The 26,801-nt window shown below is 43.9% G+C and overlaps 1 protein-coding gene across 1 annotated transcript in view; it reads left to right on the top strand.

Moving 5' to 3' along the window:
• The window catches only part of pacsin1a (protein kinase C and casein kinase substrate in neurons 1a), a gene marked incomplete at both ends in the record, with an annotated part of 29,562 nt that extends 6,005 nt beyond the window's left edge, over nucleotides 1-23,557 (top strand). The window contains 7 exons of the mRNA XM_080445293.1: nucleotides 461-696; nucleotides 6,161-6,316; nucleotides 10,298-10,473; nucleotides 18,619-18,739; nucleotides 18,921-19,027; nucleotides 20,281-20,537; nucleotides 23,448-23,557. Of these exons, the coding sequence (XP_080301419.1) occupies nucleotides 461-696; nucleotides 6,161-6,316; nucleotides 10,298-10,473; nucleotides 18,619-18,739; nucleotides 18,921-19,027; nucleotides 20,281-20,537; nucleotides 23,448-23,557 (1,163 nt within the window). The remainder of the gene's footprint in view (nucleotides 1-460; nucleotides 697-6,160; nucleotides 6,317-10,297; nucleotides 10,474-18,618; nucleotides 18,740-18,920; nucleotides 19,028-20,280; nucleotides 20,538-23,447) is intronic.
• Between the last annotated feature and the right edge of the window lie 3,244 nt (nucleotides 23,558-26,801).

Below are 26,801 nucleotides of genomic sequence, written 5' to 3'. Positions count from 1 at the left end.
TTTTAGATTTATTTGGCTATTCAAAAATAGCAGATCTACAAGCTCATAGTGCGGCACCGAGTGCTTGTAAATCTTTGAATATATATATTTTTAAGCGAACATTTGTAAAATATTTTGTACGTCTGAAGTTACTGCCGCTAGAGGGCGCTGTTCCGCTGTTTCGTGGCTTTATTGTTTGTGTTGAAATCCCCATAGGGGAATCTTGCGTCCCCATAGGTCCACAGTACGGCTCGGTGGAGCGGGCGTGGCTGGCGGTGATGACATCATAATGATGACATCATAATGATGACATCATAATGCTCTTGGGTCCCCATAGGTCCACAGTACGGCTCGGTGGAGCGGGCGTGGCTGACGGTGATGACATCATAATGCTCTTGCGTCCCCATAGGTCCACAGTACGGCTCGGTGGAGTGGGCGTGGCTGACGGTGATGACATCATAATGCTCTTGCGTCCCGATAGGTCCACAGTACGGCTCGGTGGAGCGGGCGTGGCTGGCGGTGATGACGGAGGCGGACAAGGTGAGCGAGCTGCACCAGGAGGTGAAGAACGGCCTGATGAACGAGGACGTGGAGAAGGTGAAGAACTGGCAGAAGGAGGCGTACCACAAGCAGATGATCGGAGGCTTCAAGGAGGCCAAGGAGGCCGACGAGGGCTTCAAGAAGGCCCAGAAACCCTGGGCCAAGAAACTCAAGGAGGTGAGGAGATACCCCATTAACCCTTTAAGACTTTAACCATTATCTGTTACTTTGGGCTGTTCCAAAAATAGCAGATCTACAAGCTCATAGCGCAGCACCGAGTGCCGTGCTATGAGCTTGCAGATCTGCTATTTTTGGAAGAATCGTGAATATTTGTGCACATCTTTGAATATACACTCAAAGTGGACACTCTCACAGTTACAGACCTGTAAGGGTCCATTTGGACCCCCTCAAGGTCCCCCCCCCCCCCCCCCTGTCCTAGATTGTTTCTAAATGACACACATGGTATCAGGTCGGTACGGTATCGACCTGAAATGCAAGTTGTGGGAATGCTTTCATGGGTCCATCTCTACATTCCATCTCATCTCTGATCCATCTCCACCAGCCTGTCACACATCACCATGTCTCCCTCATTCATTCTCTTAAAGCCACACTCTGTGATTGGTGTAATTGGTTAATCTCTCCTCTGGAAGGACGAGCGAGGTCGTTGGTGAGTCACTGCCGCAGGAAGCTATAGGAGAGAGGAGGCATGACTCACACTCTGTCTCCTAGGAAGGAAGCTAGGAAGGAAGTAGGCATCATGCACACACTGTCTCCTAGGAAGGAAGCTAGGAGGCATGACTCACACTCTGTCTCTTAGGAAGGAAGCTAGGAAGGAAGGAGGCATGATGCACACACTGTCTCCTAGGAAGGAAGCTAGGAGACATGACTCACACTCTGTCTCCTAGGAAGGAAGCTAGGAGGCATGACTCACACTCTGTCTCTTAGGAAGGAAGCTAGGAAGGAAGGAGGCATGATGCACACACTGTCTCCTAGGAAGGAAGCTAGGAGGCATGACTCACACTCTGTCTCCTAGGAAGGAAGCTAGGTAGGAAGGAGGCATGACTCACACTCTGTCTCCTAGGAAGGAAGCTAGGAGGTATGACTCACACTCTGTCTCCTAGGAGGGAAGCTAGGAAGGAAGGGGGCAACATGCACACACTGTCTCCTAGGAAGGAAGCTAGGAGGCATGACTCACACTCTGTCTCCTAGGAAGGAAGCTAGGAAGGAAGGAGGCATGACTCAAACTCTGTCTCCTAGGAAGGAAGCTAGGAAGGAAGGAAGCTAGGAAGGAAGGAGGCATGACTCACACTCTGTCTCCTAGGAAGGAAGCTAGGAAGGAAGGAGGCATTATGCACACACCGTCTCCTAGGAAGGAAGCTAGGAGAGAGGAGACATGACGCTCACACTGTCTCTTAGGAAGGAAGCTAGGAAGGAAGGAAGGAAGCTAGGAGGTGTGACTCACACACTGTCTCCTAGGAAGGAAGCTAGGAGAGAGGAGGCATGATGCACACTTTATTTCCTAGGAAGGAAGCTAGGAAGGAAGGAGGCATCATGCACACACTGTCTCCTAGGAAGGAAGATAGGAGGCATGACTCACACTCTGTCTCCTAGGAGGGAAGCTAGGAAGGAAGGAGGCATCATGCACACACTATCTCCTAGGAAGGAGGCTAGGAGGCATGACTCACACTCTGTCTCCTAGGAAGGAAGCTAGGAAGGAAGGAGGCATGATGCACACACTCTCCTAGGAAGGAAGCTAGGAGGCATGACTCACACTCTGTCTCCTAGGAAGGAAGCTAGGTAGGAAGGAGGCATGACTCACACTCTGTCTCCTAGGAAGGAAGCTAGGAGGCATGACTCACACTCTGTCTCCTAGGAGGGAAGCTAGGAAGGAAGGAGGCATCATGCACACACTATCTCCTAGGAAGGAGGCTAGGAGGCATGACTCACACTCTGTCTCCTAGGAAGGAAGCTAGGAAGGAAGGAGTTATGACTCACACTCTGTCTCCTAGGAAGGAAGCTAGGAAGGAAGGAAGCTAGGAAGGAAGGAGGCATGACTCACACTCTGTCTCCTAGGAAGGAAGCTAGGAAGGAAGGAGGCATGATGCACACACCGTCTCCTAGGAAGGAAGCTAGGAGAGAGGAGACATGACGCTCACACTGTCTCTTAGGAAGGAAGCTAGGAAGGAAGGAAGGAAGCTAGGAGGTGTGACTCACACACTGTCTCCTAGGAAGGAAGCTAGGAGAGAGGAGGCATGATGCACACTTTATTTCCTAGGAAGGAAGCTAGGAAGGAAGGAAGCTAGGAGTTAGGAGGCGTGACGCACACTCTGTCTCCTCGGAAGGAAGCTAGGAGAGAGGAGGAATGACTCACACACTGTCTCCTTGGAAGGAAGCTGAGGGAAGGAAGCTAGGAGAGGAATGACGCACACAGAGACAGTTTGATTGCATCAGGGATTGATTCACCTTGTCTGCACTTGACTTCCTGTGCTCAGTAACAGAGTCCTGAGATGAACACAGTGTTATGAACTATATATTAGTGTTATAATATATGAACTATGTCAGTGTTATATCAGTGTTATATGAACTATATCAGTTTTTAGGACAATTTTCCTAGTTCTCGAGTCAAAAGAGCAATGGTTTAAAGTTAAATATTTTGGGGGGATCAGGCATACAATTATAGGATTATATTCAGGTTGGGGTTAGGATTATGATTAGGCATTTAGAGTTTTAAGGGTTAGGGGTTTGAGTTACACCTGATTTGTATTTATTATATGACAGTTGAGCTTTTAGATCTGACATTTTCCTGCTATTTTCAATGCTGCCCTAAAATGTTGATGATCCTCACAATTAGCGGCAGTGGCTCAGGGGTAGAGATGCAGTGGTTCAGGGGTAGAGATGCAGTGGTTCAGGGGTATAGATGCAGTGGCTCAGGGGTAGAGATGCAGTGGTTCAGGGGTATAGATGCAGTGGCTCAGGGGTAGAGATGCAGTGGTTCAGGGGTAGAGATGCAGTGGCTCAGGGGTAGAGATGCAGTGGTTCAGGGGTAGAGATGCAGTGGCTCAGGGGTAGAGATGCAGTGGTTCAGGGGTAGAGATGCAGTGGCTCAGGGGTAGAGATGCAGTGGCTCAGGGGTAGAGATGCAGTGGCTCAGGGGTAGAGATGCAGTGGCTCAGGGGTAGAGATGCAGTGGCTCAGGGGTAGAGATGCAGTGGCTCAGGGGTAGAGATGCAGTGGCTCAGGGGTAGAGATGCAGTGGCTCAGGGGTAGAGATGCAGTGGCTCAGGGGTAGAGATGCCGGTAGAGCGACCGATGGGAATCTCGAGGAACCGCAAGGTTCCCAGTTCCATCCCGGGCTCCCCCAGAGTTAGTGTAGAAGTGTCCTTGAGCAAGACACTGAACCCCTAATTGCTCCTGATGAGCAGGTTGGTGCCTTGCATGGTTTCCTCCACCATCGGTGTGTGAATGTGTGTGTGAATAGGTGAGTGTAATGCACAATCTATGTAAAGCGCTTTGGATAAAAGTGCTATAAATGCACCATTTACCGTTATAGTAACTAGATGTCAGGGCCGCGAAGGGGCCCTCACATCTAGGCCCGATCTTCTATATCCTTGCCCACATTGTATTGTTCAAGTTCTTCCCTATTTACTTGGCTGGTGTCTTCTTGGCTCAAAGTTAAAGGACAACTTTGTTTTTTTTTACAACCAAGGTTTATGTTTTAGATTGTAATTAAAGTAAATAAAAGATGAGTGTTAAAAATTTAATTTACTGCTTTCTATAGTTTTAGCAATTTTCACGATCTTTTTTACAGTGGGCGGGGGCATTCTGTCCGGTGGCTAAATATGTCTTGTTTTTACAAAATAACCCGGCGTTTTCTTTATTATTATTATTTACAGTAGCTCTTCTAGCCCCCAATAACTCACATCTGACCATCAAAGACCACAGGACCTTTTTTATTGTGTAAAAAAAGGCATATGTAGCCACCGGACAGAATGCCCCCGCCCACTGTAAAAAATATCGCGAAAATTGCTAAAACTATAGAAAGCAGTAAATGAAAAAAAAAGAACACTCATCTTTAATTTACTTTAATTATAAGCTAAAATATAAACCTTGGTTGTAAAAAAACAAAGTTGTCCTTTAAGACACCATCGCTATTGCACCATCGTTCAAACTCCTCATCGTTCCTAAACATTTCGACTGTTATCCCTTCTAAATAGTCAATTTCCTTCTCGTTCTGTAATGGTGTTCCTACAATATTGCCATCATCATCGTTTTTTCCCGTGGCCACCTTGTATTGTTCCACCTCTCTGTCTACCTGGTTGGCATTTCCGTGGCTCAAAGTCAACAAACCATAGTCAATTTCCTCCTCATCCTTCAATGATGTGGTTGGAAGATTAACTCATTCCCTGCCAGACTTATTTCTGGCTGTGTTTGCCCACTGCCAGCGATTTAGTGTTTTTTATAACTTAAAAAAATTCAAAAAAAAAATATTCTTCATTATGATCGCAAGTCCAATCGTTTCTAAACACACCCGCGATCCGTGCACGTCGCTCAGACAACAAACATTCCGACCGAGGCGGAGTCTCTCTCCTTCAGCCCAGTGTAAAAACCCCATGTATCGCCATGTGACCGGTCGAATCACTTACTTTTTTCACCTCGCCACAGACCTCGCTAAATCCCTTATGATCGCGTGTTCAACTGTTTGTAGACACACAGGGTAGTTGTGTGAGTGGCCCAGAGAAGACATTTTCAATCGGCGACATTCCATTTTGAAGTAGTAGCAGTTTCTAAAAAGCGTTTCTAAACAGCGTTACACGGGGGAGAAAAACGAAGCCGAGAAAAGACCGTTTTAGAGGGGGACCTAAACAGGCCGCGGACGGAACCGAAAATCTTCGATTTGACGTATTTCCGTATCCGGGTGTGCTACAATGAAATGTGTCACTGCGAGAGATGAAGGACGGTGAGATCTTTTAAAATCAATGTTTTTTCAAAATTACGTTTTTTACGTCCTAGGCAGAATTGGTAATTGGAAATAATTAAGTTTTTTACGTCCTAGGCAGGGAATGAGTTAACATAATCTTTATCCTTGTCCACCTTGTATTGTTCCAATTCTGTGGCATGGCTCTGTAAGAGATATTTATGAACCAGGACGGCGACCTTTGCTGGCCTAGTCACTCTGCACACACGTCATGCAAAGTCCGGCCCCTCTGGCCTCTCCTCTCCTCTCCTCTCCTCTCCTCTCCTCTCCTCTCCTCTCCTCTCCTCTCCTCTCCTCTCGGCTCCTCTCCTCCCTCCCCGCTTTGCTTTGCGGCCCTAACCTCTAGTCCCAACCTCCCCAACCTCCCAACCTCGGTCATGTGATAAAGAGGTCAGACTTCCTCTATCTGGTTGCTATGGCAACCTGCCAGATCAGGCTGAGGGTCTGATAGGCGAATTAGAGAATCAATCAAGCCGAGAGTCTGATCACTGATGGAGGTAGCCATAGCTCTGATCAACAGTCTGGAGGCCTCTTGGAGGCATGTGGAGTGATCCTGTGCTTGCGAATCTAAACTAATCGAAAATATAAACGTGTGTGTGTGTGTGTGTGTGTGTGTGTGTGTGTGTGTGTGTGTGTGTGTGTGTGTGTGTGTGTGTGTGTGTTTAGATGGAGGCAGCTAAGAAGACGTACCATCTGGCCTGTAAGGAGGAGAAGCTGGCCGCCACCAGAGAGGCCAACGGGAAGACGGAGGCGTCGGTGACACCCGACCAACAGAAGAAACTCCACGAGAAAGTGGACAAATGTAGACACGACACCGGGAAGGTAAACTAAGTACTTTTACTTGACTTACTTAACACATTGACTGTCAGAGTTAAAACATCGTCTATCTGCCCTTGCCAGCGATTCCGAGTGTTTTCACTAGCCTTTGAAAAATCATAGAATATTGTTCTTCACAACGATCCACCTGCCGATCGCTTTAAAAGTCCTAGGGGGGTCTTTAAAAGTCCTAGGGGGGTCTTTAAAAGTCCTAGGGGGGTCTTTAAAAGTCCTAGGGGTGTCTCGTAGAACCGGAGAATAAAGAATATGCCGCAGCGATAGATAATCCATTCCATAGATATGGGCAGTTGGAAGTGGCTAAGAACTTTTACTTTACTTACTTAAAGTGGACGAATGCAGACATGACACACAGAAGGTAACTAAAGTACTTTTACTTTACTTAAAGGGCAAGACCACTTTGGTAGTTACCTTGCCATGGTGTAACTCCAAAGGTGGACAATAAATCTAAAATAATTGCTCCAGTGATTAGAACACAGACACTCTATAGCAATGATTACTATCACACGTTTTAACCAAAGAATAATCACTTACAGCACCTAAATCTAACGAAATATCAAATACTATGAAGGGGGGAAATTAAATATAAAGTCAAAACAAGGCATTACAAAAAAAAACATTAACCAACTGAAACGGTATTGTCTGTTTACAAAACTATCTCACATTTAATCATCTACACGATGCCCTCTTGTCAATCATTAATAAGAAGCTTGGGGGGGGGGGGCAGGGGTGTAGTGGAGGGGGGACGCGGGGGGGCGGCGCTCCCTCACTTCTCTAACTGCAAAAAAAAACAAAAACAACGATTTTTAATTTTTTTTTTTTTTTTCAGTAGGCCACCATGGGCACAGACACTCAGACAGTGTGTTTTTGTAGTATTTCAAAATAAAACGTGTGTTGAATTATAACACATTTCAAGTATAGATTTAAAAAACCTCTTATTCTGAAATGCACATCGCTTTGAAAGGAAACAGACTTCTGTGGCCGCTTGCTTGACTACGTTCCTAATCCTACGTTCTGCTCACACACTAAACAACACTGAACACGACGTGGACATATGGAATATAAAGACTTAAAGTTTGGGGCAAAAGTTCATATTTACCACCATGCTCTGCTCTCTGAAACCAAGACAATCTTTGCAGAAGGTGAGTAAGTAATTTTAATTTTAATTTAAAGTAACAAAAAAACGAAAATAAAGTACCCAAATCCACGAAATTAACCGCAAAAAAAAAAGAATTAAATAACATAACCCTAATCTAACCCTAACCCTAACCCTAAACCCGAAATAAAGTAACAAAAAAAACAATATAAAGTCCCCAAATCCGCGGAATTAACCGCAAAAAATCGGGGTCCCACAAAAAAGCGGGGTCCCACATGCACGCGCGCTGCGCGATGCGCCCCCCCACTTCCAAAGTTAGCACTACAACACTGGGGGGGGGGGGGGTGTTTCATGCATATTAAATATGTCTGAAACATTTTGGGTGGACATGTGGAGAATCTATCTTTTTAGCTGCATCAGTTTGAACTGTGATACATATCGTATAAAATATGGTTTGATGTTTTTGTTGAGGTTTTATTACACAATACTTGATCTGACCTTTTAGAGTCTCGCTCTGGACAAATATCCTGTATTACTGTTCTTTTCTCTCTCTCTTGCCCTCCACTGTCTAGTCTGACATTTAGCAGATCTACAAGCTCATAGTGCCCATGGGCTCATAGATCTGCTATTTTCGAAAAATCATGAAAATGTGTTCAAACCTTTCAATATATATATATATATTTAAAGCGGACATGTGTAACTCAAATCTTTGCTTTGACCCCCATCTCAATGTTTGACATGGGGGTCCGCGGCTAGATATATATCCTTTTGGGGGTCCTTGACATGAAAAAGTACCACTGATGTATTTATTTAGTTTATTATAAATCTCAGCATGTTGGCAGAGGAAATATTGTGTTATTTAACCCATTAAGACCGAAGATCTAGAATGCGACGCATGGTGAGCTTGTAGATCGGCTATTTTCAAATGGCCGAAATGTATATAGGGCTGAAGGGGTTAATGTATGTTTTGTAACAATAATACAAATCAAGTAACTAGTAACTAAAGCGTTCAAATAACTGTAGGTAATAACTGTATATTTTCCTCTTGAGATGTAGTGGAGTAGAAGTAAAAGTATTGGAAATTGGAAATACTCAAGTAAAGAACAAATACCTCAAAATTGTACTTAAGTACAGTACTTGAGTAAATACTTTACACCACTGTATAAAAGACATCATGTGTGTGTGTTGGTGCCGGCGCTCCATGCAGCGCTGAGAGGCAGCAGGTTACACAGGTTCACAGCAGATTATCTCTGCTCCTCTATTCAGGGACGCTTGGTAATGAGCACAACAGATTACAGCAGACCAGCACCGACTAATGGACTTACACACTAAATGTAACACACACACACACACACACACACACACACACACACACACACACACACACACACACACACACACACACACACACACACACACACACACACACACATTTTAACAATTTATTTATGTCTACACAAAATGAAATGTATAAAGGACACATATTACGGTGCAGCGAGGTTACATCCACAAAGTCAGGGCATGTGTCCTCATGATACAACAAGCATGTCATGTGACCCAGCCCTCCATGGGCACCAGCAGCAGTGTCTCTGGTCATGTGACCCAGCCCTCCATGGGCACCAGCAGCAGTGTCTCTGGTCATGTGACCCAGCCCTCCATGGGCACCAGCAGCAGTGTCTCCGCATCATAGTAGAGACAGCACACACTCTGCCAGCCCTCCTGCCTCGTTTCTGGGTCCCAAGTTGTAGAAACCCGCCTCTAACAACCAGTCTGCAGGCATGTCTCAGGCTGGACCACCAGAGGAAACAAAGTTCTCAGTCCACTCCCACACTGCCGCCCGGTGTCAAAGCTCTCTCCGTAGCGTAGCTGCTCCCATGAGCCTGAACGTCTGTTCACCCATTGTTGTTCCTCAGCTAGTGGACACACCTCTAGATGACTGCCGGGTCTTTATCCACCGCCGGGTGGTAGTTAGTTACACCGCCTCTCTCCCCGGTATAGCTGCTCAAGGGAAGGGCCGCCAGGCAGCGTGGGCTGTCGGTTCACTCCATCAGTGAGCAGAGCCTTCTTGTATGCAAGCTTGTGATCGTAATGAAGCACACAGTCCCCAGAAGTTGCGAATGCATCTTAAATGTACACCTGCTACATTAACGGTGGTAGTTACAACGGGGCAGTTTAACGTCATGCCCAGGACACACACACACACACACACACACACACACACACACACACACACACACACACACACACACACACACACACACACACACACACACACACACACACACACAGTAAGTATGTATGAGAAGTCCCTGGATGAGCTGAGTAAATGTAATATAGCCTAATACAGCGGTGATGCAACTTTGATGATGCAGAGGGACACTATATTTACACACTCACTCCAGAGGAACACATTGTAGATACTGTCTGGCAGACACCTCTTATCTCCGTAGTTTAACTTTTTTCCTAAATTAATGCTATCAAAAATGTGCAAAAATAGCAGATCTACAAGCTCAAAATTTTTGCAAATTTTTTATTGGAATCCTGAAAAGTTACATTTTTATTTAAATTCAAATGCATTTAGTTATACTTATGTTAACTTTATGAACTTAAATAAAAATACATTGGACATACAAAAGACAATAGAAATGTATTACTAGTCATAAAGCTACTAATATAGAGTATAGACTGAAGTAATTCAAGCGGGTCATGTTTGCATGTTTGGAATCATAACAGCTGAAATCAATAATATATCACTATTCTGATATGAACCTTTGGGCCGCATTAAGTGAAGGTGGGGGCCGCATGTTGCCCCCGGGCCGCCAGTTGCCCATGTATGGCCTAATATATTTAATATTACTATTACTATGTTCCAGGCTAAGGAGAAGTATGAGAAGTCCCTGGATGAGCTGAGTAAATGTACTCCTCAGTACATGGAGAGCATGGAGCAGGTGTTTGACCAGTGTCAGCAACACGAGGTCAAGAGGCTGACCTTCCTGAAGGAGGCGCTGCTGGACATCAAACGACACCTCAACCTCACCGAGAACCAAAGGTCGGTTGGTCCAGACAGACAGACAGACAGACAGACAGACAGACAGACAGACAGACAGACAGACAGACAGACAGACAGACGGTTTGGCTGATGTGTCGGCCATTTTGTTTCGTGGACGTCATCAGTATTGACACATTTCACTAATTGGTTGAGCAGTGTTCTCATGTCTAATCATGTAGGAATCAGTTCATTCCAGTGCCTTTAAAAAACATCTGATCTACACACCAACCTACTACTGTAGCTGCTCCTGCTGAAGGACTGTTAATGCTGCAGTGGCATTCTGAGACATTCTGAGACATTCTGAGACATTCTGAGACATTCTGAGGTCACTGCTGCAATAACACATAAATACACATATAGAAATATCAAGGACTGTGATTCATTCACTGTAAAGCAGACAAACAGCTCTGCACAGAGCTGCTGTCAGTGGTTGTGGAGAAGAGAATGGATGCCGTGTTCATTTTGACAACAAATTTTGATTTTAGTCTAGTTTTAGCTGACTAAATACCAAACGATTTTAGTCAACTAAAATGTATTTTGGTGATGCCTTGGTGGCATCGTAATGCCTGATTTATAATGTGTGCCGAAAATCTACTATTTTTGGAGCGTGACCAAGCATAAAATGACTTGTCTTTTAGTTCCACTGGATCTCTTCTCCACTCCTCCCTCGGTGACATTTTAGCCTAGTTTTTATTTGTTGTTCGTCAGTGAAATAAGGTAGTCGACAAAAAATTGCGTCATCGATTTAGTCAAAATGAACGCTGGTTGTACATAAAACATAAAACAGGTTTGAGTCTCAGGTACTACTTATACACAGCATATCACCTGAGTTATGACGAGCTGCCAGCTGCTTAACATGGAGACCGTGTTGACGTGCGTCCCGTCATGTGGCGTCTATGTATGGATGTCTATAAATAGACCAGACCGTTCTATCTGTCCCTCCATCGGCATCAAGCACCGCGGCCAGGAAACTCTCCCTGTTAACGGGAAGAAACCTCCAACACAACCTGCCTCTAGCTGGGCCGCCATCTGCCTCCACTGAGAGAGCGAGAGAGAGAGAGAGAGAGAGAGAGAGAGAGAGAGAGAGAGAGAGAGAGAGAGAGAGAGAGAGAGAGAGAGAGAGAGAGAGAGAGAGAGAGAGAGAGAGAGAGAGAGGATGTTTCAGTTAAAACCTTTTAATACACGTTTGAAGGACCAAGATAAAGACTTCTAATGTTTAGTAAACCAGCATGTCATGAAACCTTTAAAGGTTCTATGACATTTATTTTCACTTTTTTTATTTTTAAAGTTATTTTGAATAATTAGGCTGAAAAGTAATCTGTGATTGGCGCTTGGACAGTGAAGTCACTGTCCAAGCCATTAATCCCGCCCACTCTCCTCCTCGCCCCTCCCCTCCCCAATCCTTTCCTTTGGGGGTCCTAACCCTATACACAGTGAGGTCATCCTGGGTCATGGTTGTGCAGCGCGGTGCGACGCAGATAGCAAAACATCTTCTAAAAACCAAGGGAACGTCATTCAACAGAAATGCTACTGGGACCACAAGGTTCACTGGGAGAGAACGGCAGGGTTTACCTTCAAACACGCCGGGGAAACATTATTTCCAGACGGCGCTTCAAGGAAAACATAAACTCAACCGCTGCCATGTCCAGCAGTTGGGTTTCCGTGTCTCTGTGACATTAAAGGGATAGTTCACCCCCCAAAAATGAAAACATTTCTTTGGATCAGTCACCCAATGTAGACTTGAATTCATGGATATTATATTAGTTTTTGTCTCATTCCTAAAACAATAATTTGATGACCGGCAGAGGTTCCGGTAGGAGACACAAAGAGTCTCATTTGCGTCTCCTACCGGAACCGCTGCCTACCGGTCCGCTGGTCATGAAATTATTGTCTTAGGAATGAGACAAAAACATTTTTTTCCATGAATTCAAGTCTCCATGGGGTGACTGATCCATAGGAAAAAATATATATATTTTGGGTGAACTATCCCTTTAAATCATTGTTTTATTTGATGGCCTTCCTGTCCTGACATTTGGCCTTTGTGCCCTAAAGAAAATGTACAACACCAAAGGCCAGATGGCCTGGTCCCTAAAAAACAAAACAAAAAACAGAGATTCCGGGCCTGGACGTGTCTATCATCTCAGTAGTTGTCAAGGCAGACAGTGATGCAGACAAAGACCAAGGACACGGAGAATGCCACTTAAAGTGGAATTTAATTAAGTAAAAAAGAACAGGCTTCAAAAACATTCAAGCCTCAGGAGGCATAAAAGGTATAACTTAAAACAAGTCCAAAAATTAACTGAGGTCCAAAGCTTCTCAAGCTGAATAATACCAATTTACTTGAGTAAAAGTACAAAAGTATTGGTATCAAAATGTACTTAAAGTACCAAAAGTAAAAGTACTAAAATGTTTGAAAATAGCAGATCTACAAGCTCACAACTCCCCACTTGTGGAATGCAGCTCCAACCCAATAGAACATAGAAATAGAAGAGTCAGAACAGACAACACAGTCAAACTGCCATGACAGCAGTTATGACCAGAGTGGTGTAGAGACAGAGTTGTGACAACATTCCTTCCCTCAAATGGACCAATTTGTTCACAGCAACTTCTGGATGATGGAGATAATCCGTTCCCAGAAGTTAGCGGTAAACTCTAGCAGCGCTGTAGAGCTGCAGAACAGACTTTTGTGGCGCACTTTTAAAAGAGCAGCAATAATACGCTATACTTAACACGTTACAAGTTAACACGGTAACATTGGCTTAACATACATGTGTGTCAACAAGGCAGGTGACGGGCAGCTTCTCTGGTGTGTTTGTAGTCCATTTGACTTGCGTTGAAGTGTTGACTCACTGAAAATAAACTACAAGCAAAATGGCTGCCGAGTGGGGTCAATGCACGGAGCTTTCTTTACTATTGTTAAAGTTCACCAATGTTACACAAACAATGGAGAGCATTCATTCCCCTGAGGAGGAACATCCGGTAGCTCTGGAGGTGATGCATGTACAGGGGTGCACCTAACTTTTTAGGTCTAGTACTCAGAAGAGCACCTGGAGATGTGACTTGGTGCGCACCAAATAAATGGTCCCGTGCCGTTTTGTCAACGGGGGGGGGGGGGGGACATTCAGCACGGTGCCCACCGGACAGTTTTGTCAACGGGGGGGGGGGAGGGGGGGGGGGGGTGCGTGCTGCGCGAGAGAAAAGGACACTCTGCTTCCAAATTCCGCCGATTTTCGCCGGTTTTTTTTTCTCACGCCGTTTGGTGAAGCCCCCAAGGTTGGTGCCCTGTGCTGCGCTGCTTTTATCCGCCAGATTGGGACGTTCACGGCATATTTTGGACCATTACGGTGCGTTTATCATCGGTGACGAGTGCCTCTAACAGCCGCTGCTGGCTGCGTGCACGCAGCGAGGCAATGCGAGGCGATGCGAGACACTCACACAATCACGTGCAGCATGCGTACTCTCCTCCTGCAATGGCTGTACATGGGGCCGACGCGTGATTTAGCGTGATTGTGTGAGTGTGTCTTCAGGAAGTACATTCCTAGCCTCGATCTCCAGGCTTTTAGTTTTTAGTTTTGCTAAAAAATAAAAGCTTGGAAATTCCTGTCCCAGCTGTTGGTACGCAAAAGCGCCTCGCGTCGTCTGATGTGCCACGCATTATTTATTTTGGGTGCGCATGCGCACCTGCGCACCAGTTATGTGCACCCCTGTGCATGTATGTGCCCTGGTCTGTATCAGCCTGATCTCCAGAGAATACCGTAACATTGCACGGAACGAGTGCACTTCATTCCGTGGATAGTCGCCTCGGAACTCCCAAATTGCGTGCATATGTACGGCGAGTCCCACGGTGGGCGTAACCTGTCGCAACACGGAAAAACCCGGAAGCAGAGCAGTCCGCACAATAAAATTTACGATTCTGTGCCTATCGGTACATAACTCAAACGGCGCTGAGTAGGCACAGGCGAATGTCCCACCGTTCAGGACGGCAACTCGGTCGCCTTAGCTCCCTCGGTGGTCCTTCACGGGGGGACAATTCGCCTGTGACTGCGCGCCTCCGAAATGGTTTTGTCACAAAGGCAGCGCCGTACCATATGCACGCAATTCGGGAGTTCCGAGGCGGCTATCCACGGAATGAAGTGCACTCGTTCCGTGCAATGTTACGGTAATCTCTGGAGATCGGGTTGTCTGTATAGAACACATGTATGTGCCCTGGTCTGTATAGAACACATGTATGTGCCCTGGTCTGTATAGAACACATGTGTGACTGTGTGTTCATGCGTTAACTCATTCACCCAATGACGTGTTTGACGTGTTTTGGTGTTTTCCGTGTTAGACGCTAGATGGCGCTCTTCGCTAACCTACTGTATGAGTCACCATTCGACTCCCAGTGAAGCAGCAAATCACGTGATTTTTGGCGAAAACAACCTTCATTCAAACTCCTTGTCCTTGACATGAAAAAGTTTGAGAAGCACTGCCTTACAGTACATGTCTGTAACTCAGTGTCTTATATGGGTCCATTTGGTTCCATTTGTACACTCAGAGTTGTGGGGGTCCCTTGGAATTAAAACGATTGAGAACCAGTGTTCTCTAGAGCAGATGGAACATGTCGGCTCTCCCCTGTGTGTGTGTGTGTGTGTGTGTGTGTGTGTGTGTGTGTGTGTGTGTGTGTGTGTGTGTGTGTGTGTGTGTGTGTGTGTGTGCGTGCGTGCGTGCGTGTGCGTGTGTGCGTGTGCGTGTGTGTGTGTGTGTGTGCGTGTGTGTGTGTGTGCGTGCGTGCACACCAGGGGTGTCATAACACCCTGATCACACCTCTAATTAGTTGGACGGCCTAACGGTAAGGCCGAAAGGATATGCCAGTGGATGTGCTGGATGTGTTGGATGTGTTGGATGCAGCTTAAAGGTATCTAGTTTGTTGCCGTCCGACCTTTCTAGTCCGTGTTATTAAAGAAAAACGGGCGATAATGGCCAAAACTCAATCGAAAATCGGTGATTGAAAATCGTGGCCGTTTTCAAGACGTTTTGGCCATTATCTCTGGAACGGAAGGTCCAATCTACTCAGTTAAAAGCTTGTTGGATGCGTGACTTTGGGGACATTGAGCACGAAATGAGCCCTTTTCTGGTTTTATAGGGCCCAGTTAGGGCCGGTCCTTATTTTAGGCCTGTTTACTTTACGAACAACACAGCAGAGTTCAAGACCCTGATGCTAGACAGGAGGGCGTGGAGGGCGACCATTCGGGAGTTGGCTAGACCGCACTATCAACAAAACAAGGCTTTCTGCCGTGTGGGAAAACCTGGTGACGTGAGGTTATACATCACAGCTACATCTACTGGACAATTATACGTACGTCTGCGAGCTAGTTCTGGCAGATATATACTCGAGAGGTTCTCATTCTATATGTGGCTGTTTACAGCGTCAGACCCATACAGTACGTCATACACTGATACAGTACGTCATACACTGATACAGTACGTCATACACTGATACAGTACGTCATACACTGATACAGTACGTCATACACTGATACAGTACGTCATACACTGATACAGTACGTCATACACTGACGTGGCAGTCAGCTGTCCAATCGGGCGGGTTATTTAAGTCCACTTACATCTGTGTTCCGTCTGCTATGTGGTCATGGGTGTTGTCATGCTGCGTTTGCTCCCACCACCACCCCAGCACCACCAGTGGGCTCTGCTATTGGTTCTGTTCCCCATGGGGGGGGGGGGGGGGTTGTTATTATATATCTATCTCCCTGCTCTTAATGGTTAATGATGGTTGTCTTAATTGTGCTGAGCAGGGAGAAAAATGTAGCAGAGCCTGAACGCCAAGATAAAATATTACATCCACTCTTGTATTCTCATTCTATAATATTGTTTCATATATTTGGCCTGTAATATTGGTTCAATCTATTCGTGAGTTATCTGACAGAAATGTATTTGAAGGATGACATTTTAAAGCACTATATCTGCTATATTATGAGCACACACTCTCATGACTCTGCCTGCCATGTTGTGCATATATTATTCTAATGATCATATTCTAATCTATAATCTCATTTATCTGCCATCGGCTTCATAACGTTGTTTCTTGTTGTTCATATTTGGTCCTTTTCTCAACTCAGCTCAGCTGTTGTTTTTTTTTAACCTGGACTCTAAAACAATCAGCCTAGAGAGGGTTCAATCTAAACCTTTAACAAGGGGCTCATTTCACCTACATGTCACCTTCCTGTAAAGGGTTGTTCTTTTATTCAATGCTTTTCTTTCTTCTCTCGTCTTTCACCTTTTACCTTGTGGGAGAGGAGAGTCACCCACTAACCTTATGAGGAATGGTCTCTTACGTCATGGTAAACATGAGACTCTATGCTGATTCTATCTCCATGTTTAAATCATGAACATGGTTTTGTCACTGTGACAGTTTTAACTCTTTAAGCAAGGGGCGCTGGAAGTCATTTATTCCAAGGGGGGCTGGGCTTGGCTCGCGCACGTGCGCGATTTTTGATTTTTTGTTTTCACATCCCCAAAGTTAAATACATCATTGTTTTAATATGTAAGTGTGTATATAGACTTTAGAAATGATATATATTTGTTTAATTTACAAAAAAAAATAATAATAATAATAATAATAATATTTTTTTCTTTCTCTTCCCCACCACCAGGGGTGCTGCAGCACCCTCAGCACCCCACTTCCAGCGCCCTTGCTTTAAGCCCGGGAACACATCTGTGTGTCATTTTAAGATTTGGTATATTTTCTTTTGAAAATTTGTGAACAGTTTTGCAAATCTTTGAATATAGCCTATATTTTTTAAAGCGAACATTTGTAACTCTCTTACAACTTCTGGGGGTCCCTGGAACAAAATATGTTTGAGATGGGGGGTCCACGGCCAAATACAATGATCATTTTTGAGAACCAATGATATTATAGCAACATACGTGCTTTTTTGTAGAATCCCCCAGAAGCAAAGATTTGAGTTACAAAATGTAACTGTAATGTATATATTCCAGGGGCGCAGCCATGGGTGGGCCTGGGTGGGCCTGGGTGGGCCGTGGCCCACATAGAAAGCTGGCCCACCCAATCCATTTTGCAAAAAGAAATTGGAATGGAAATGGATTTTTTTATAATTAATTTGTTGATATAAATCGGTAAAACCAGGCAAAAATAAGAATGAAATAACATAACCCTAACCTAACCCTAACCCTAACCCTAACCCTAAAACCGAAATAAAGTAACAAAAAAACACCCAAAAACGCCCAATATCCGAAAATGTTCACGGGTCGGGGTCGCTGCGCGCGCATGCATGTGTGCCCACCCGCTCCTGCCTAGGCCCATCCTATACTAGCGTTCTGGCTGCGCCACTGATATATTCATGGATTTGCACAAATCTCCACGATATTCCCCCCAAAATAGCAGATATACAAGCTCATAGCACTATGAGCTTGTATATCTGCTATTTTTGAATAGCCAAAGAAAATCTTGAAATGACAGAGATGCGTTCCCGGTCTTAAAGGGTTAAGTTGTTGCACGTGGATTAAAAACCTTACAGAGGTCGAGGGTCAATGACACGTCTCTGCTCTCTGTGTGAACCACATGTGTTCCTGCCTTTTAGACAGAATTAAACCTCCTCCAGTCTGGATGCAACAAACTGCCAGTTAGAAAGGAGACGCAACACAACTCTCTGATTCAGTTCAGTTTACACTGTTATGTACAAATACAGAGAATCAGACACTACACTGTTATGTACAAATACAGAGAATCAGACACTACACTGTTATGTACAAATACAGAGAATCAGACACTACACTGTTATGTACAAATACAGAGAATCAGACACTACACTGTTATGTACAAATACAGAGAATCAGACAATCAAGACACCTGTGATAAGAACACTAGAATCATTTGTCTAATCAACCATATCTATCCAGTGATCCAACTTTGGATAATATTATTTTTAGACAGCAGGCAATTGTTTGATTTCTCAAAATCTGACGTGTGTGTGTGTGTGTGTGTGTGTGTGTGTGTGTGTGTGTGTGTGTGTGGACGTGTGTGTGTGTGTGTGTGTGTGTGTGTGTGTGTGTGTGTGTGTGTGTGTGTGTGTGTGTGTGTGTGTGTGTGTGTGTGTGTGTGTGTGTGTGTGTGTGTCCTCTCAGCTATGGCACAGTGTACAGAGACCTGGAGCGTACCATCCTGGGTGCCAACACACAAGAAGACCTGAAGTGGTTCAGTAACAACCATGGACCTGGGATGCATATGAACTGGCCCGCCTTCGAGGTAATAATGAGGATAATAATAATAATAATAAGGGTAATAATAATAATAATAATAATGAATATGAACTGGTCAGCAATTGAGGTAATTTCTCTTTTGTCCTCTCACATTCCTTTCATTCACAGGAATATAAGCTTTAATTATAACATAATAATGTAATATATAATGTAATCTGATATTTCAGGAGTACAACCCAGACGCGGCCAGCGCTCCAGTCAAGAAGAAGAAGCCAGATGGAGCCCCGCCCACCCCTAGCACTGACCATGTGGCGCCACCTGGTGACCGCAGCAGGCAAGTGTTCATTACATGCCTGTTTTGGTACAATGGATGAATCGTCCAATGACACCGTCTTCAGTTGTAAATATATTATAATAATAGCTACAGTGATATCCTACTCTTGAATGGATTTAGCAGCTTTTTGTTTCAGGAGCTGGACATTTTAAATTTGGACCCTGTCTTAATTTTTTGTCTCTACACCATGGTAATTAAAGGGATATTTCACTTAAAAAAAAATATGGGTCATTTTATAGTCTATTCAGGCTTTTGTAAGTTGCTTGATTCAGTATTTAGATATTTGATATTCATTTTATCAGACACGCCCCCTTCCTGTACAAACCCATTATAACTCCAAACTCAATTTCTAACATGTTAGATTCATCAAAAACACCCGTCCTTGGTTCTGGTGACTCACCCTGCCCTCCTAATACGTGAGGGGGCCGTGTTTTTTCGATTACTTTTTTCGTGTATTTCATTTAATCTTTATATTGTTTGTTTGTTTATTTTTCATTTTCAAAAAAAGAATTAAAAATAAATAAATGAAAAAAGTAATAAAAAAAACACAGTCTCCTCACGTATTAGAAGGACAATATCGGTCACCAGAACCAAGGACGGGTGTTTTCTAAAAAAATTCTCCAGTGTAGGGGAGTTCACCCTTTTTGCGTGTCAGGCCCATAATAAGACCTCCCCTCCCCTCACCTCCCCTGCCTCTCTCTCTCTCTCTCTCTCTCTCTCTCTCTCTCTCTCTCTCTCTCTCTCTCTCTCTCTCTCTCTCTCTCTCTCTCTCTCTCTCTCTCTCTCTCTCTCTCTCTCTCCATACACTGGTGTATAAGTGATACATTGTAATTGAATGCAATTATGAAGAGATAGTCACTTTTAAGTAATTAGTGGTTATTATTAAACATGGCTCTATTATTGCTTCAGTCATCATATCAATTTCTGTGCCTACTTTTAGCTTTTTAATGGATCCTATGTAAGTAAAGCCGGATAAAAGTATCAAACTCCCAAAATCCACTAGAATACTGGAAATAACATCTACTCTGTTCAAAGTTCAAAGTCCATTTTGGGCTTATTATTGATATAATGTGTCAAACAACAATTCCCTCTCTGTGTGTGTGTGTCTGCAGTGTGAGCAGCTATGAGAAGAACCAGGCCTACATGTTATTATTAATAATATCTTATTATTATGATCCCAGTGTGAGCAGCAATGAGAAGAACCAGGCCTACATGTTATTATTATTAATATCTTATTATTATTATGATCCCAGTGTGAGCAGCTATGAGAAGAACCAGGCCTACAGCACTGAGTGGTCGGATGACGAGCAGCCTGCAGGGAACAGCGGCAACGAGAACGGTGGAAACGGTGGAAACGGTGGAAACGGTGGAAACGGTGGAAACGGGAACTCCTTTGAAGAAGACTCCACTAGTGCTGGAGGGGGGTCCGGGAAGGGTGCGGGAGGGGTCCGGGTTCGAGCGCTCTACGACTACGATGGACAGGAGCAGGACGAGCTGACCTTCAAAGCAGGCCAGTACACACACGGCACGGCATTCTACAACTGTCTATATATATCAGGGGTGGATGCAGCTTTAATGCCAGAGAGGGGCCACTGAATTTACCAGTCGGCCATTTGATCTGCTATTTTCAAATGGCCGAAATTTATAAACTGTATGTATATAAATGTATATACTGTATGTATATAAATGTATATACTGTATGTATATAAATGTATATACTGTATGTATATAAATGTATATACTGTATGTATATAAATGTATATACTGTATGTATATAAATGTATATACTGTATGTATATAAATGTATATACTGTATGTATATAAATGTATATACTGTATGTATATAAATGTATATACTGTAGGGCTGAAGTGCTTTTGTAATAATAATCTACAAAGTAACTAGTAACTAGAGTTTTCAAAATAATTGTAGTGGAGTAAAAGTACAATATTTGCCTCTGAGATGTAGTGGAGTAGAAGTAGAAGTACAGAAAATTGGAAATACTCCAGTCAAGTCAAAATATATTAAAACATGTTCTTAAGTACAGTACTTGAGTACATGTACTTAGTTACTTTACTTCACTGCCCACCAGTAGTACCAGGCCTGGGCTGCAGCTCCACTAGCTCTGAAAGGTGCACGGGACTCCCTCTTTCCCAGGTGTTTCACCCAGGTGGGCGTAGTTTTGAGGTCGACTCGCAAGTAAATATCCCTTTTTTACTTCTTATTCTAAACAAAAGCTAGAACCTCACAAAGCGTCGTATCGTGACTGTAGAGCCTTTACCTGTAGGTACTCCTGTAGAGCCTTTACCTGTAGGTACTCCTGTAGAGCCTTTACCTGTAGGTACTCCTGTAGAGCCTTTACCTGAAGGTACTCCTGTAGAGCCTTTACCTGTAGGTACTCCTGTAGAGCCTTTACCTGTAGGTACTCCTGTAGAGCCTTTACCTGTAGGACGGTACTCCTGTAGAGCCTTTACCTGTAGGTACTCCTGTAGAGCCTTTACCTGTAGGTACTCCTGTAGAGCCTTTACCTGTAGGTACTCCTGTAGAGCCTTTACCTGTAGGTACTCCTGTAGAGCCTTTACCTGTAGGTACTCCTGTAGAACCTTTACCTGTAGGTACTCCTGTAGAGCCTTTACCTGTAGGTGCTCCTGTAGAGCCTTTACCTGTAGGTGCTCCTGTAGAGCCTTTACCTGTAGGTACTCCTGTAGAGCCTTTACCTGAAGGTACTCCTGTAGAGCCTTTACCTGTAGGTACTCCTGTAGAGCCTTTACCTGAAGGTACTCCTGTAGAGCCTTTACCTGTAGGTACTCCTGTAGAGCCTTTACCTGTAGGTACTCCTGTAGAGCCTTTACCTGTAGGTACTCCTGTAGAGCCTTTACCTGTAGGTACTCCTGTAGAACCTTTACCTGTAGGTACTCCTGTAGAGCCTTTACCTGTAGGTGCTCCTGTAGAGCCTTTACCTGTAGGTGCTCCTGTAGAGCCTTTACCTGTAGGTACTCCTGTAGAGCCTTTACCTGAAGGTACTCCTGTAGAGCCTTTACCTGTAGGTACTCCTGTAGAGCCTTTACCTGAAGGTACTCCTGTAGAGCCTTTACCTGTAGGTACTCCTGTAGAGCCTTTACCTGTAGGTACTCCTGTAGAGCCTTTACCTGTAGGTACTCCTGTAGAGCCTTTACCTGTAGGTACTCCTGTAGAGCCTTTACCTGTAGGTACTCCTGTAGAGCCTTTACCTGTAGGTACTCCTGTAGAGCCTTTACCTGTAGGTACTCCTGTAGAGCCTTTACCTGTAGGTACTCCTGTAGAGCCTTTACCTGAAGGTACTCCTGTAGAGCCTTTACCTGTAGGTACTCCTGTAGAGCCTTTACCTGTAGGTACTCCTGTGAGGGGCTGACTTTTTAGTTTGACGCGTGCAATTCATTCAATGTCCAGAGAGTGCCTTTATCTTTGGATATGTCAATCCATTTATTAACACAATTAATCCATAGCGATGACAAATAAACTCATAAAACAGACATGAACGCCGACCTGGTACGGCATGAACACGGCTTGACATACGTAGCACGGTGGGAAAGGGTGTGGCTTCTCCCATTGCACACCTGCCCACAATCACTCACTGACAGGTATATCATGGTTCCCATAGCAACCACCCGTGTCAATCAATCACTGACTGATTGATTGATTGACATGACGTCATAGTCATTACCAAGGCCACACCATTCAATTAAAAACAAAAACAAAAAGTATTTCAGTATTTCTAGTTTTCAGTACTTTTACTTCTACTCCACTACATCTCAGAGGCAAATATTGTACTTTTGCTCCACTACAAAAATTTGAAAACTGTAGTTACTAGTTACTTTGTAGATTTGTATTGTTAATTACAAAACATACATTACCCACTTCAGACCTATTTATATTTTATATTTGAAAATAGCCGATCTACAAGCTGACAATGCGTCTAATATATTAGACGCATATTTTCAAAAGATTTTTATGAATTGTATACATTTGAAAACTTGTGAAGTTGGACATTCTGCATAATGAGTACTTTCTACTTTTGGTACTTTAAGTACATTTTGATACAGTACCAATACTTTTGTACTTTTACTCAAGTACATTTTGAATTCCGGAACATTTGAGTACTTTTTCCACCACTGGTCACCGCAGCTTCTGGGTAATAAAGCGATCCACTGTATTTGATTTTGAAATAGCGGATCTACGCCTTGTGAGCTTGGGTTAGGGTTAGGGTTAGTACATCAGCTATTTTCAAAACAATTTGGTAGGTATTTGGATTGAGAAATCAGGGAGGCATTTTTTGGGGTATAATATCAGTGTTCCATTTGGACCACTAGGGGTCTCTGGACCCAACATTGAAACAAACTGGATTAAGACGGGTGTTTTTTTTGGGGTGTTTTTTCTCCTCAGGTGAGGAACTGACGAAGACGGAGGACGAAGACGACCAGGGATGGTGTCGAGGTCGCCTGGACAGCGGCCGAGAGGGACTGTACCCGGCCAATTACGTCGAGCCCATTTAGTCACATGGTCGGATACGCGAGGACACGCGCCATTGGACGGCAGCTTGAACTGTCCCATCCAATCGCAGCCTACCTACCTACCTACCTACCTACCGCACATAGCCAGAGACTTAAAAGAAGCCACACCCATCCCTCCCCACCGGTCCCCACCGGTCCCCCGATGCCGCCAAGCAGTTAAAAACTTAGTAAACAACGTTTAAAAAAAAAGACAATAATAATATATCCTTATAATATATTTTATCCAGCATTCGGGGGGTGGGTGGACTTTAAAGATTAAAAACACAGTTATTCCGGTATATACACACACACTCGATGCGTAACATCAAGCCGATGCAGGGATACCATGATGCTAATAGCGTTAGCAGTGTTCGCCACATAATTCCGCTGATCTCAGTTTGGGTGTGTTTCTCTTATAGCAGACGGCGGGAGAAAACGTTAAGACTGATTTGTGGTCCGGGCGTCGCACGACGGTGACACGCGGCGAAAACAGCCGACATGCAAGCTCACGACTCGTCCGCTTACTACGGACGCACGCGGTTTAATCGACATATCTGTAAACAGAAATATCGGCGTTTAAAAACGCAAGATCGGTATCATAAACCGATATCAAAGTAATCGATCGGTTTTAGCCACTGTTTTGTTTTATCGTATTCTTTATTTGAATGTGAAGCTGGAAAATGTGACGAGGGCTGCAGAACTAGACTCATCAGTGTTTTTTGGGGAAGCTTTCAAAAGGGTCAGCTAATATGTGCATCAGCATAAATCAGATACTTAATAGTTATTAGAATTTTGCATCTGCACCCAGATTCAAACTTACTGTATAAACAGGTGTGAGATAAACCCTACTGGTGGGAACTAGTATTGCGGTATCGTTGGATTTGACGGCGCAATTAATCGGTAATCGAATATCGGCCAAATATCTCAATGTCGTGCGTCCCTAATCCGCAACGTGTCGTGAGCTTGTAGGTCGGCTGTTTTCGACCCGCACGACACCGTCCTCGTGCGACAAGAGTGAATTACGAGGCTTGAGTTTTAACCGTTACACCGAGCTTCTCAGTATGTATATATATATATATATATATATACAAGTATGATGCAATGTCTGTGTAGCATTTCTAATGCTGTGTGTGCGTTCCAAGTCGTCATTCTTATTCATGGGGAATGGCGTTTTAGTGTTTAAAAAGTACCACAAACTGTATCCTCTATTTTTATTATTTTTGGTTATTTTCTTTACTTGGTGATTTTGGTCCCCCCCCCCCAGTGTGTGTGCAGTCAGTCGGTGCAACGTGTTTTGAACTGTCTTCTGAAGCTAGCTTGCATAGCAGCATGCGGCGCTATGCAACAAAACCTCGTGTTCCCCCTGAATCTCAAACGGCTGCTTCGTCATCGCGTTCAGGCGAGAGTTAAAAAGCCGCGATGCAACAACGTGGCGTTGTCGAGGACAAAGATGCAGAGAACCCCACGGTTCCAACGTTCAGACTTTTTTAAACAGGCTTCTGTGTCGATTCAGACCAAAGCTTGGTCGAGGTGGACTGAGATTATTATTCGTTTTTTGATGTTTTCCATCTGCTGAGATAGAAGCTTTTATTTTTTTCTCATCTTCTAGGTTAATTAAGGTCTTGGTTTCAGCTTTGCTTTTGCTGTCTGTCCAACATGCTTAACGAGGAAAAACTTAATTAACCAAATTAGGCATTCATTCATTCATTCATTCATTTGTTCATTCATTTGTTCATTCATTTGTTCAGATTGTAACCACGTTCAACCTGGTGTCCATATGTTGGGCGTGGCATTCTAGGCGGGGCTTTTCAAAAGGTTTTCCGAAATGTTCTGAAATGTTCAAACTGTTCACATCACCATGCGCTGTGGGCTTGGCAGAAAGGCTACTTTGGCACAAAGAAAGCCCTGTACAACGTAGTAAAACATCATAATGGATAATGAACTAAACGAGGCGTTCATTCAGACGGAGTGGTGTTTTGTGTGTTTGCTTGTTGCACTTCATCACCATGGTAACAGATGAAGGGTTTGGAACATTGCCTGTTCCAGGTGCTTATCTTCACTGCTCTCTGAAAGTTGCTATTGTCTGCTTAAACCGCCCAGTAGGCCATAGAGATATATCATCTGTCATCTTTACCATAGAGATATATCATCTGTCATCTTTACCATAGAGATATATCATCTGTCATCTTTACCATAGAAATATATGTCATCTTTACCATAGAAATATATGTCATCTTTACCATAGAAATATATGTCAGAAAGTCACCTGGAAGCTAAAAAAAAACCCAACAACAACAACAAATAAAAAACACTTTCTGCAGACCCCCCTAAAGCCCCCTAAAGCCCTGAACCTACTAGTTATGTATGAATGACCCATTCCCCTGCTGAGCCAAAGAATGACCTGGTACCATCAGAACCTTCTGGGTTACAGCTATGACCCGGTTACAGCTAGGTTACCATCAGAACCCTTTGGTTTCTGGTATAATGGTACATCAGAACCCTCTGGTTTCTGATACAATGGCACCATCAGAACCCTCTGGTTTCTGATATAATGGTACCATCAGAACCCTCTGATTTCTGATATAATGGTACCATCAGAACCCTCTGGTTTCTGATATAATGGTACCATCAGAACCCTCTGGTTTCTGATATAATGTACCATCAGAACCCTCTGGTTTCTGGTATAATGGTACCATCAGAACCCTCTGGTTTCTGATATAATGTACCATCAGAACCCTCTGGTTTCTGGTATAATGGTACCATCAGAACCCTCTGGTTTCTGGTATAATGGTACCATCAGAACCTTTATGCTGTCAAACACAGGAGGACGCCAGCTGTTAACTGAGATTATTTCCCAGTTCATTTTTTTTATGCTCTTTCCATGCAATAATCCCTTAGACGGCATCATAATAATAATAATAATAATAATAATATAATAACTCCATGAAAAAAACAACAACTCAGATACAGATCCAGGCAAACATCAAAAGCACACGGGAAATATAGAGCTGATTGAACTGTGGAGTTAAATGAACACTCAGGACTTTACTGTTTGCCCTTTGAAATGACACCAGGAATCTGTACTCACTATTATATATGATATAATATAGAATCTATTTATCTGTACTCACTATTATATATTATATAATATAGAATCTATTTATCTGCAGTAACTGTGCTGAACAAGGGCGTCGCCCTGGAGGGTTACTGTACTTACTCAGCCCATGACTCACAGACTACACATTTA

This window comes from Gymnoscopelus braueri (genome assembly GCF_963280865.1).
Source record: "Gymnoscopelus braueri genome assembly, chromosome: 12".
NCBI classification, from domain to species: domain Eukaryota; kingdom Metazoa; phylum Chordata; class Actinopteri; order Myctophiformes; family Myctophidae; genus Gymnoscopelus; species Gymnoscopelus braueri.
The sequence above is the reverse complement of the archived record's forward strand: the minus strand, read 5'-3'. Positions and strand labels throughout refer to the sequence as shown.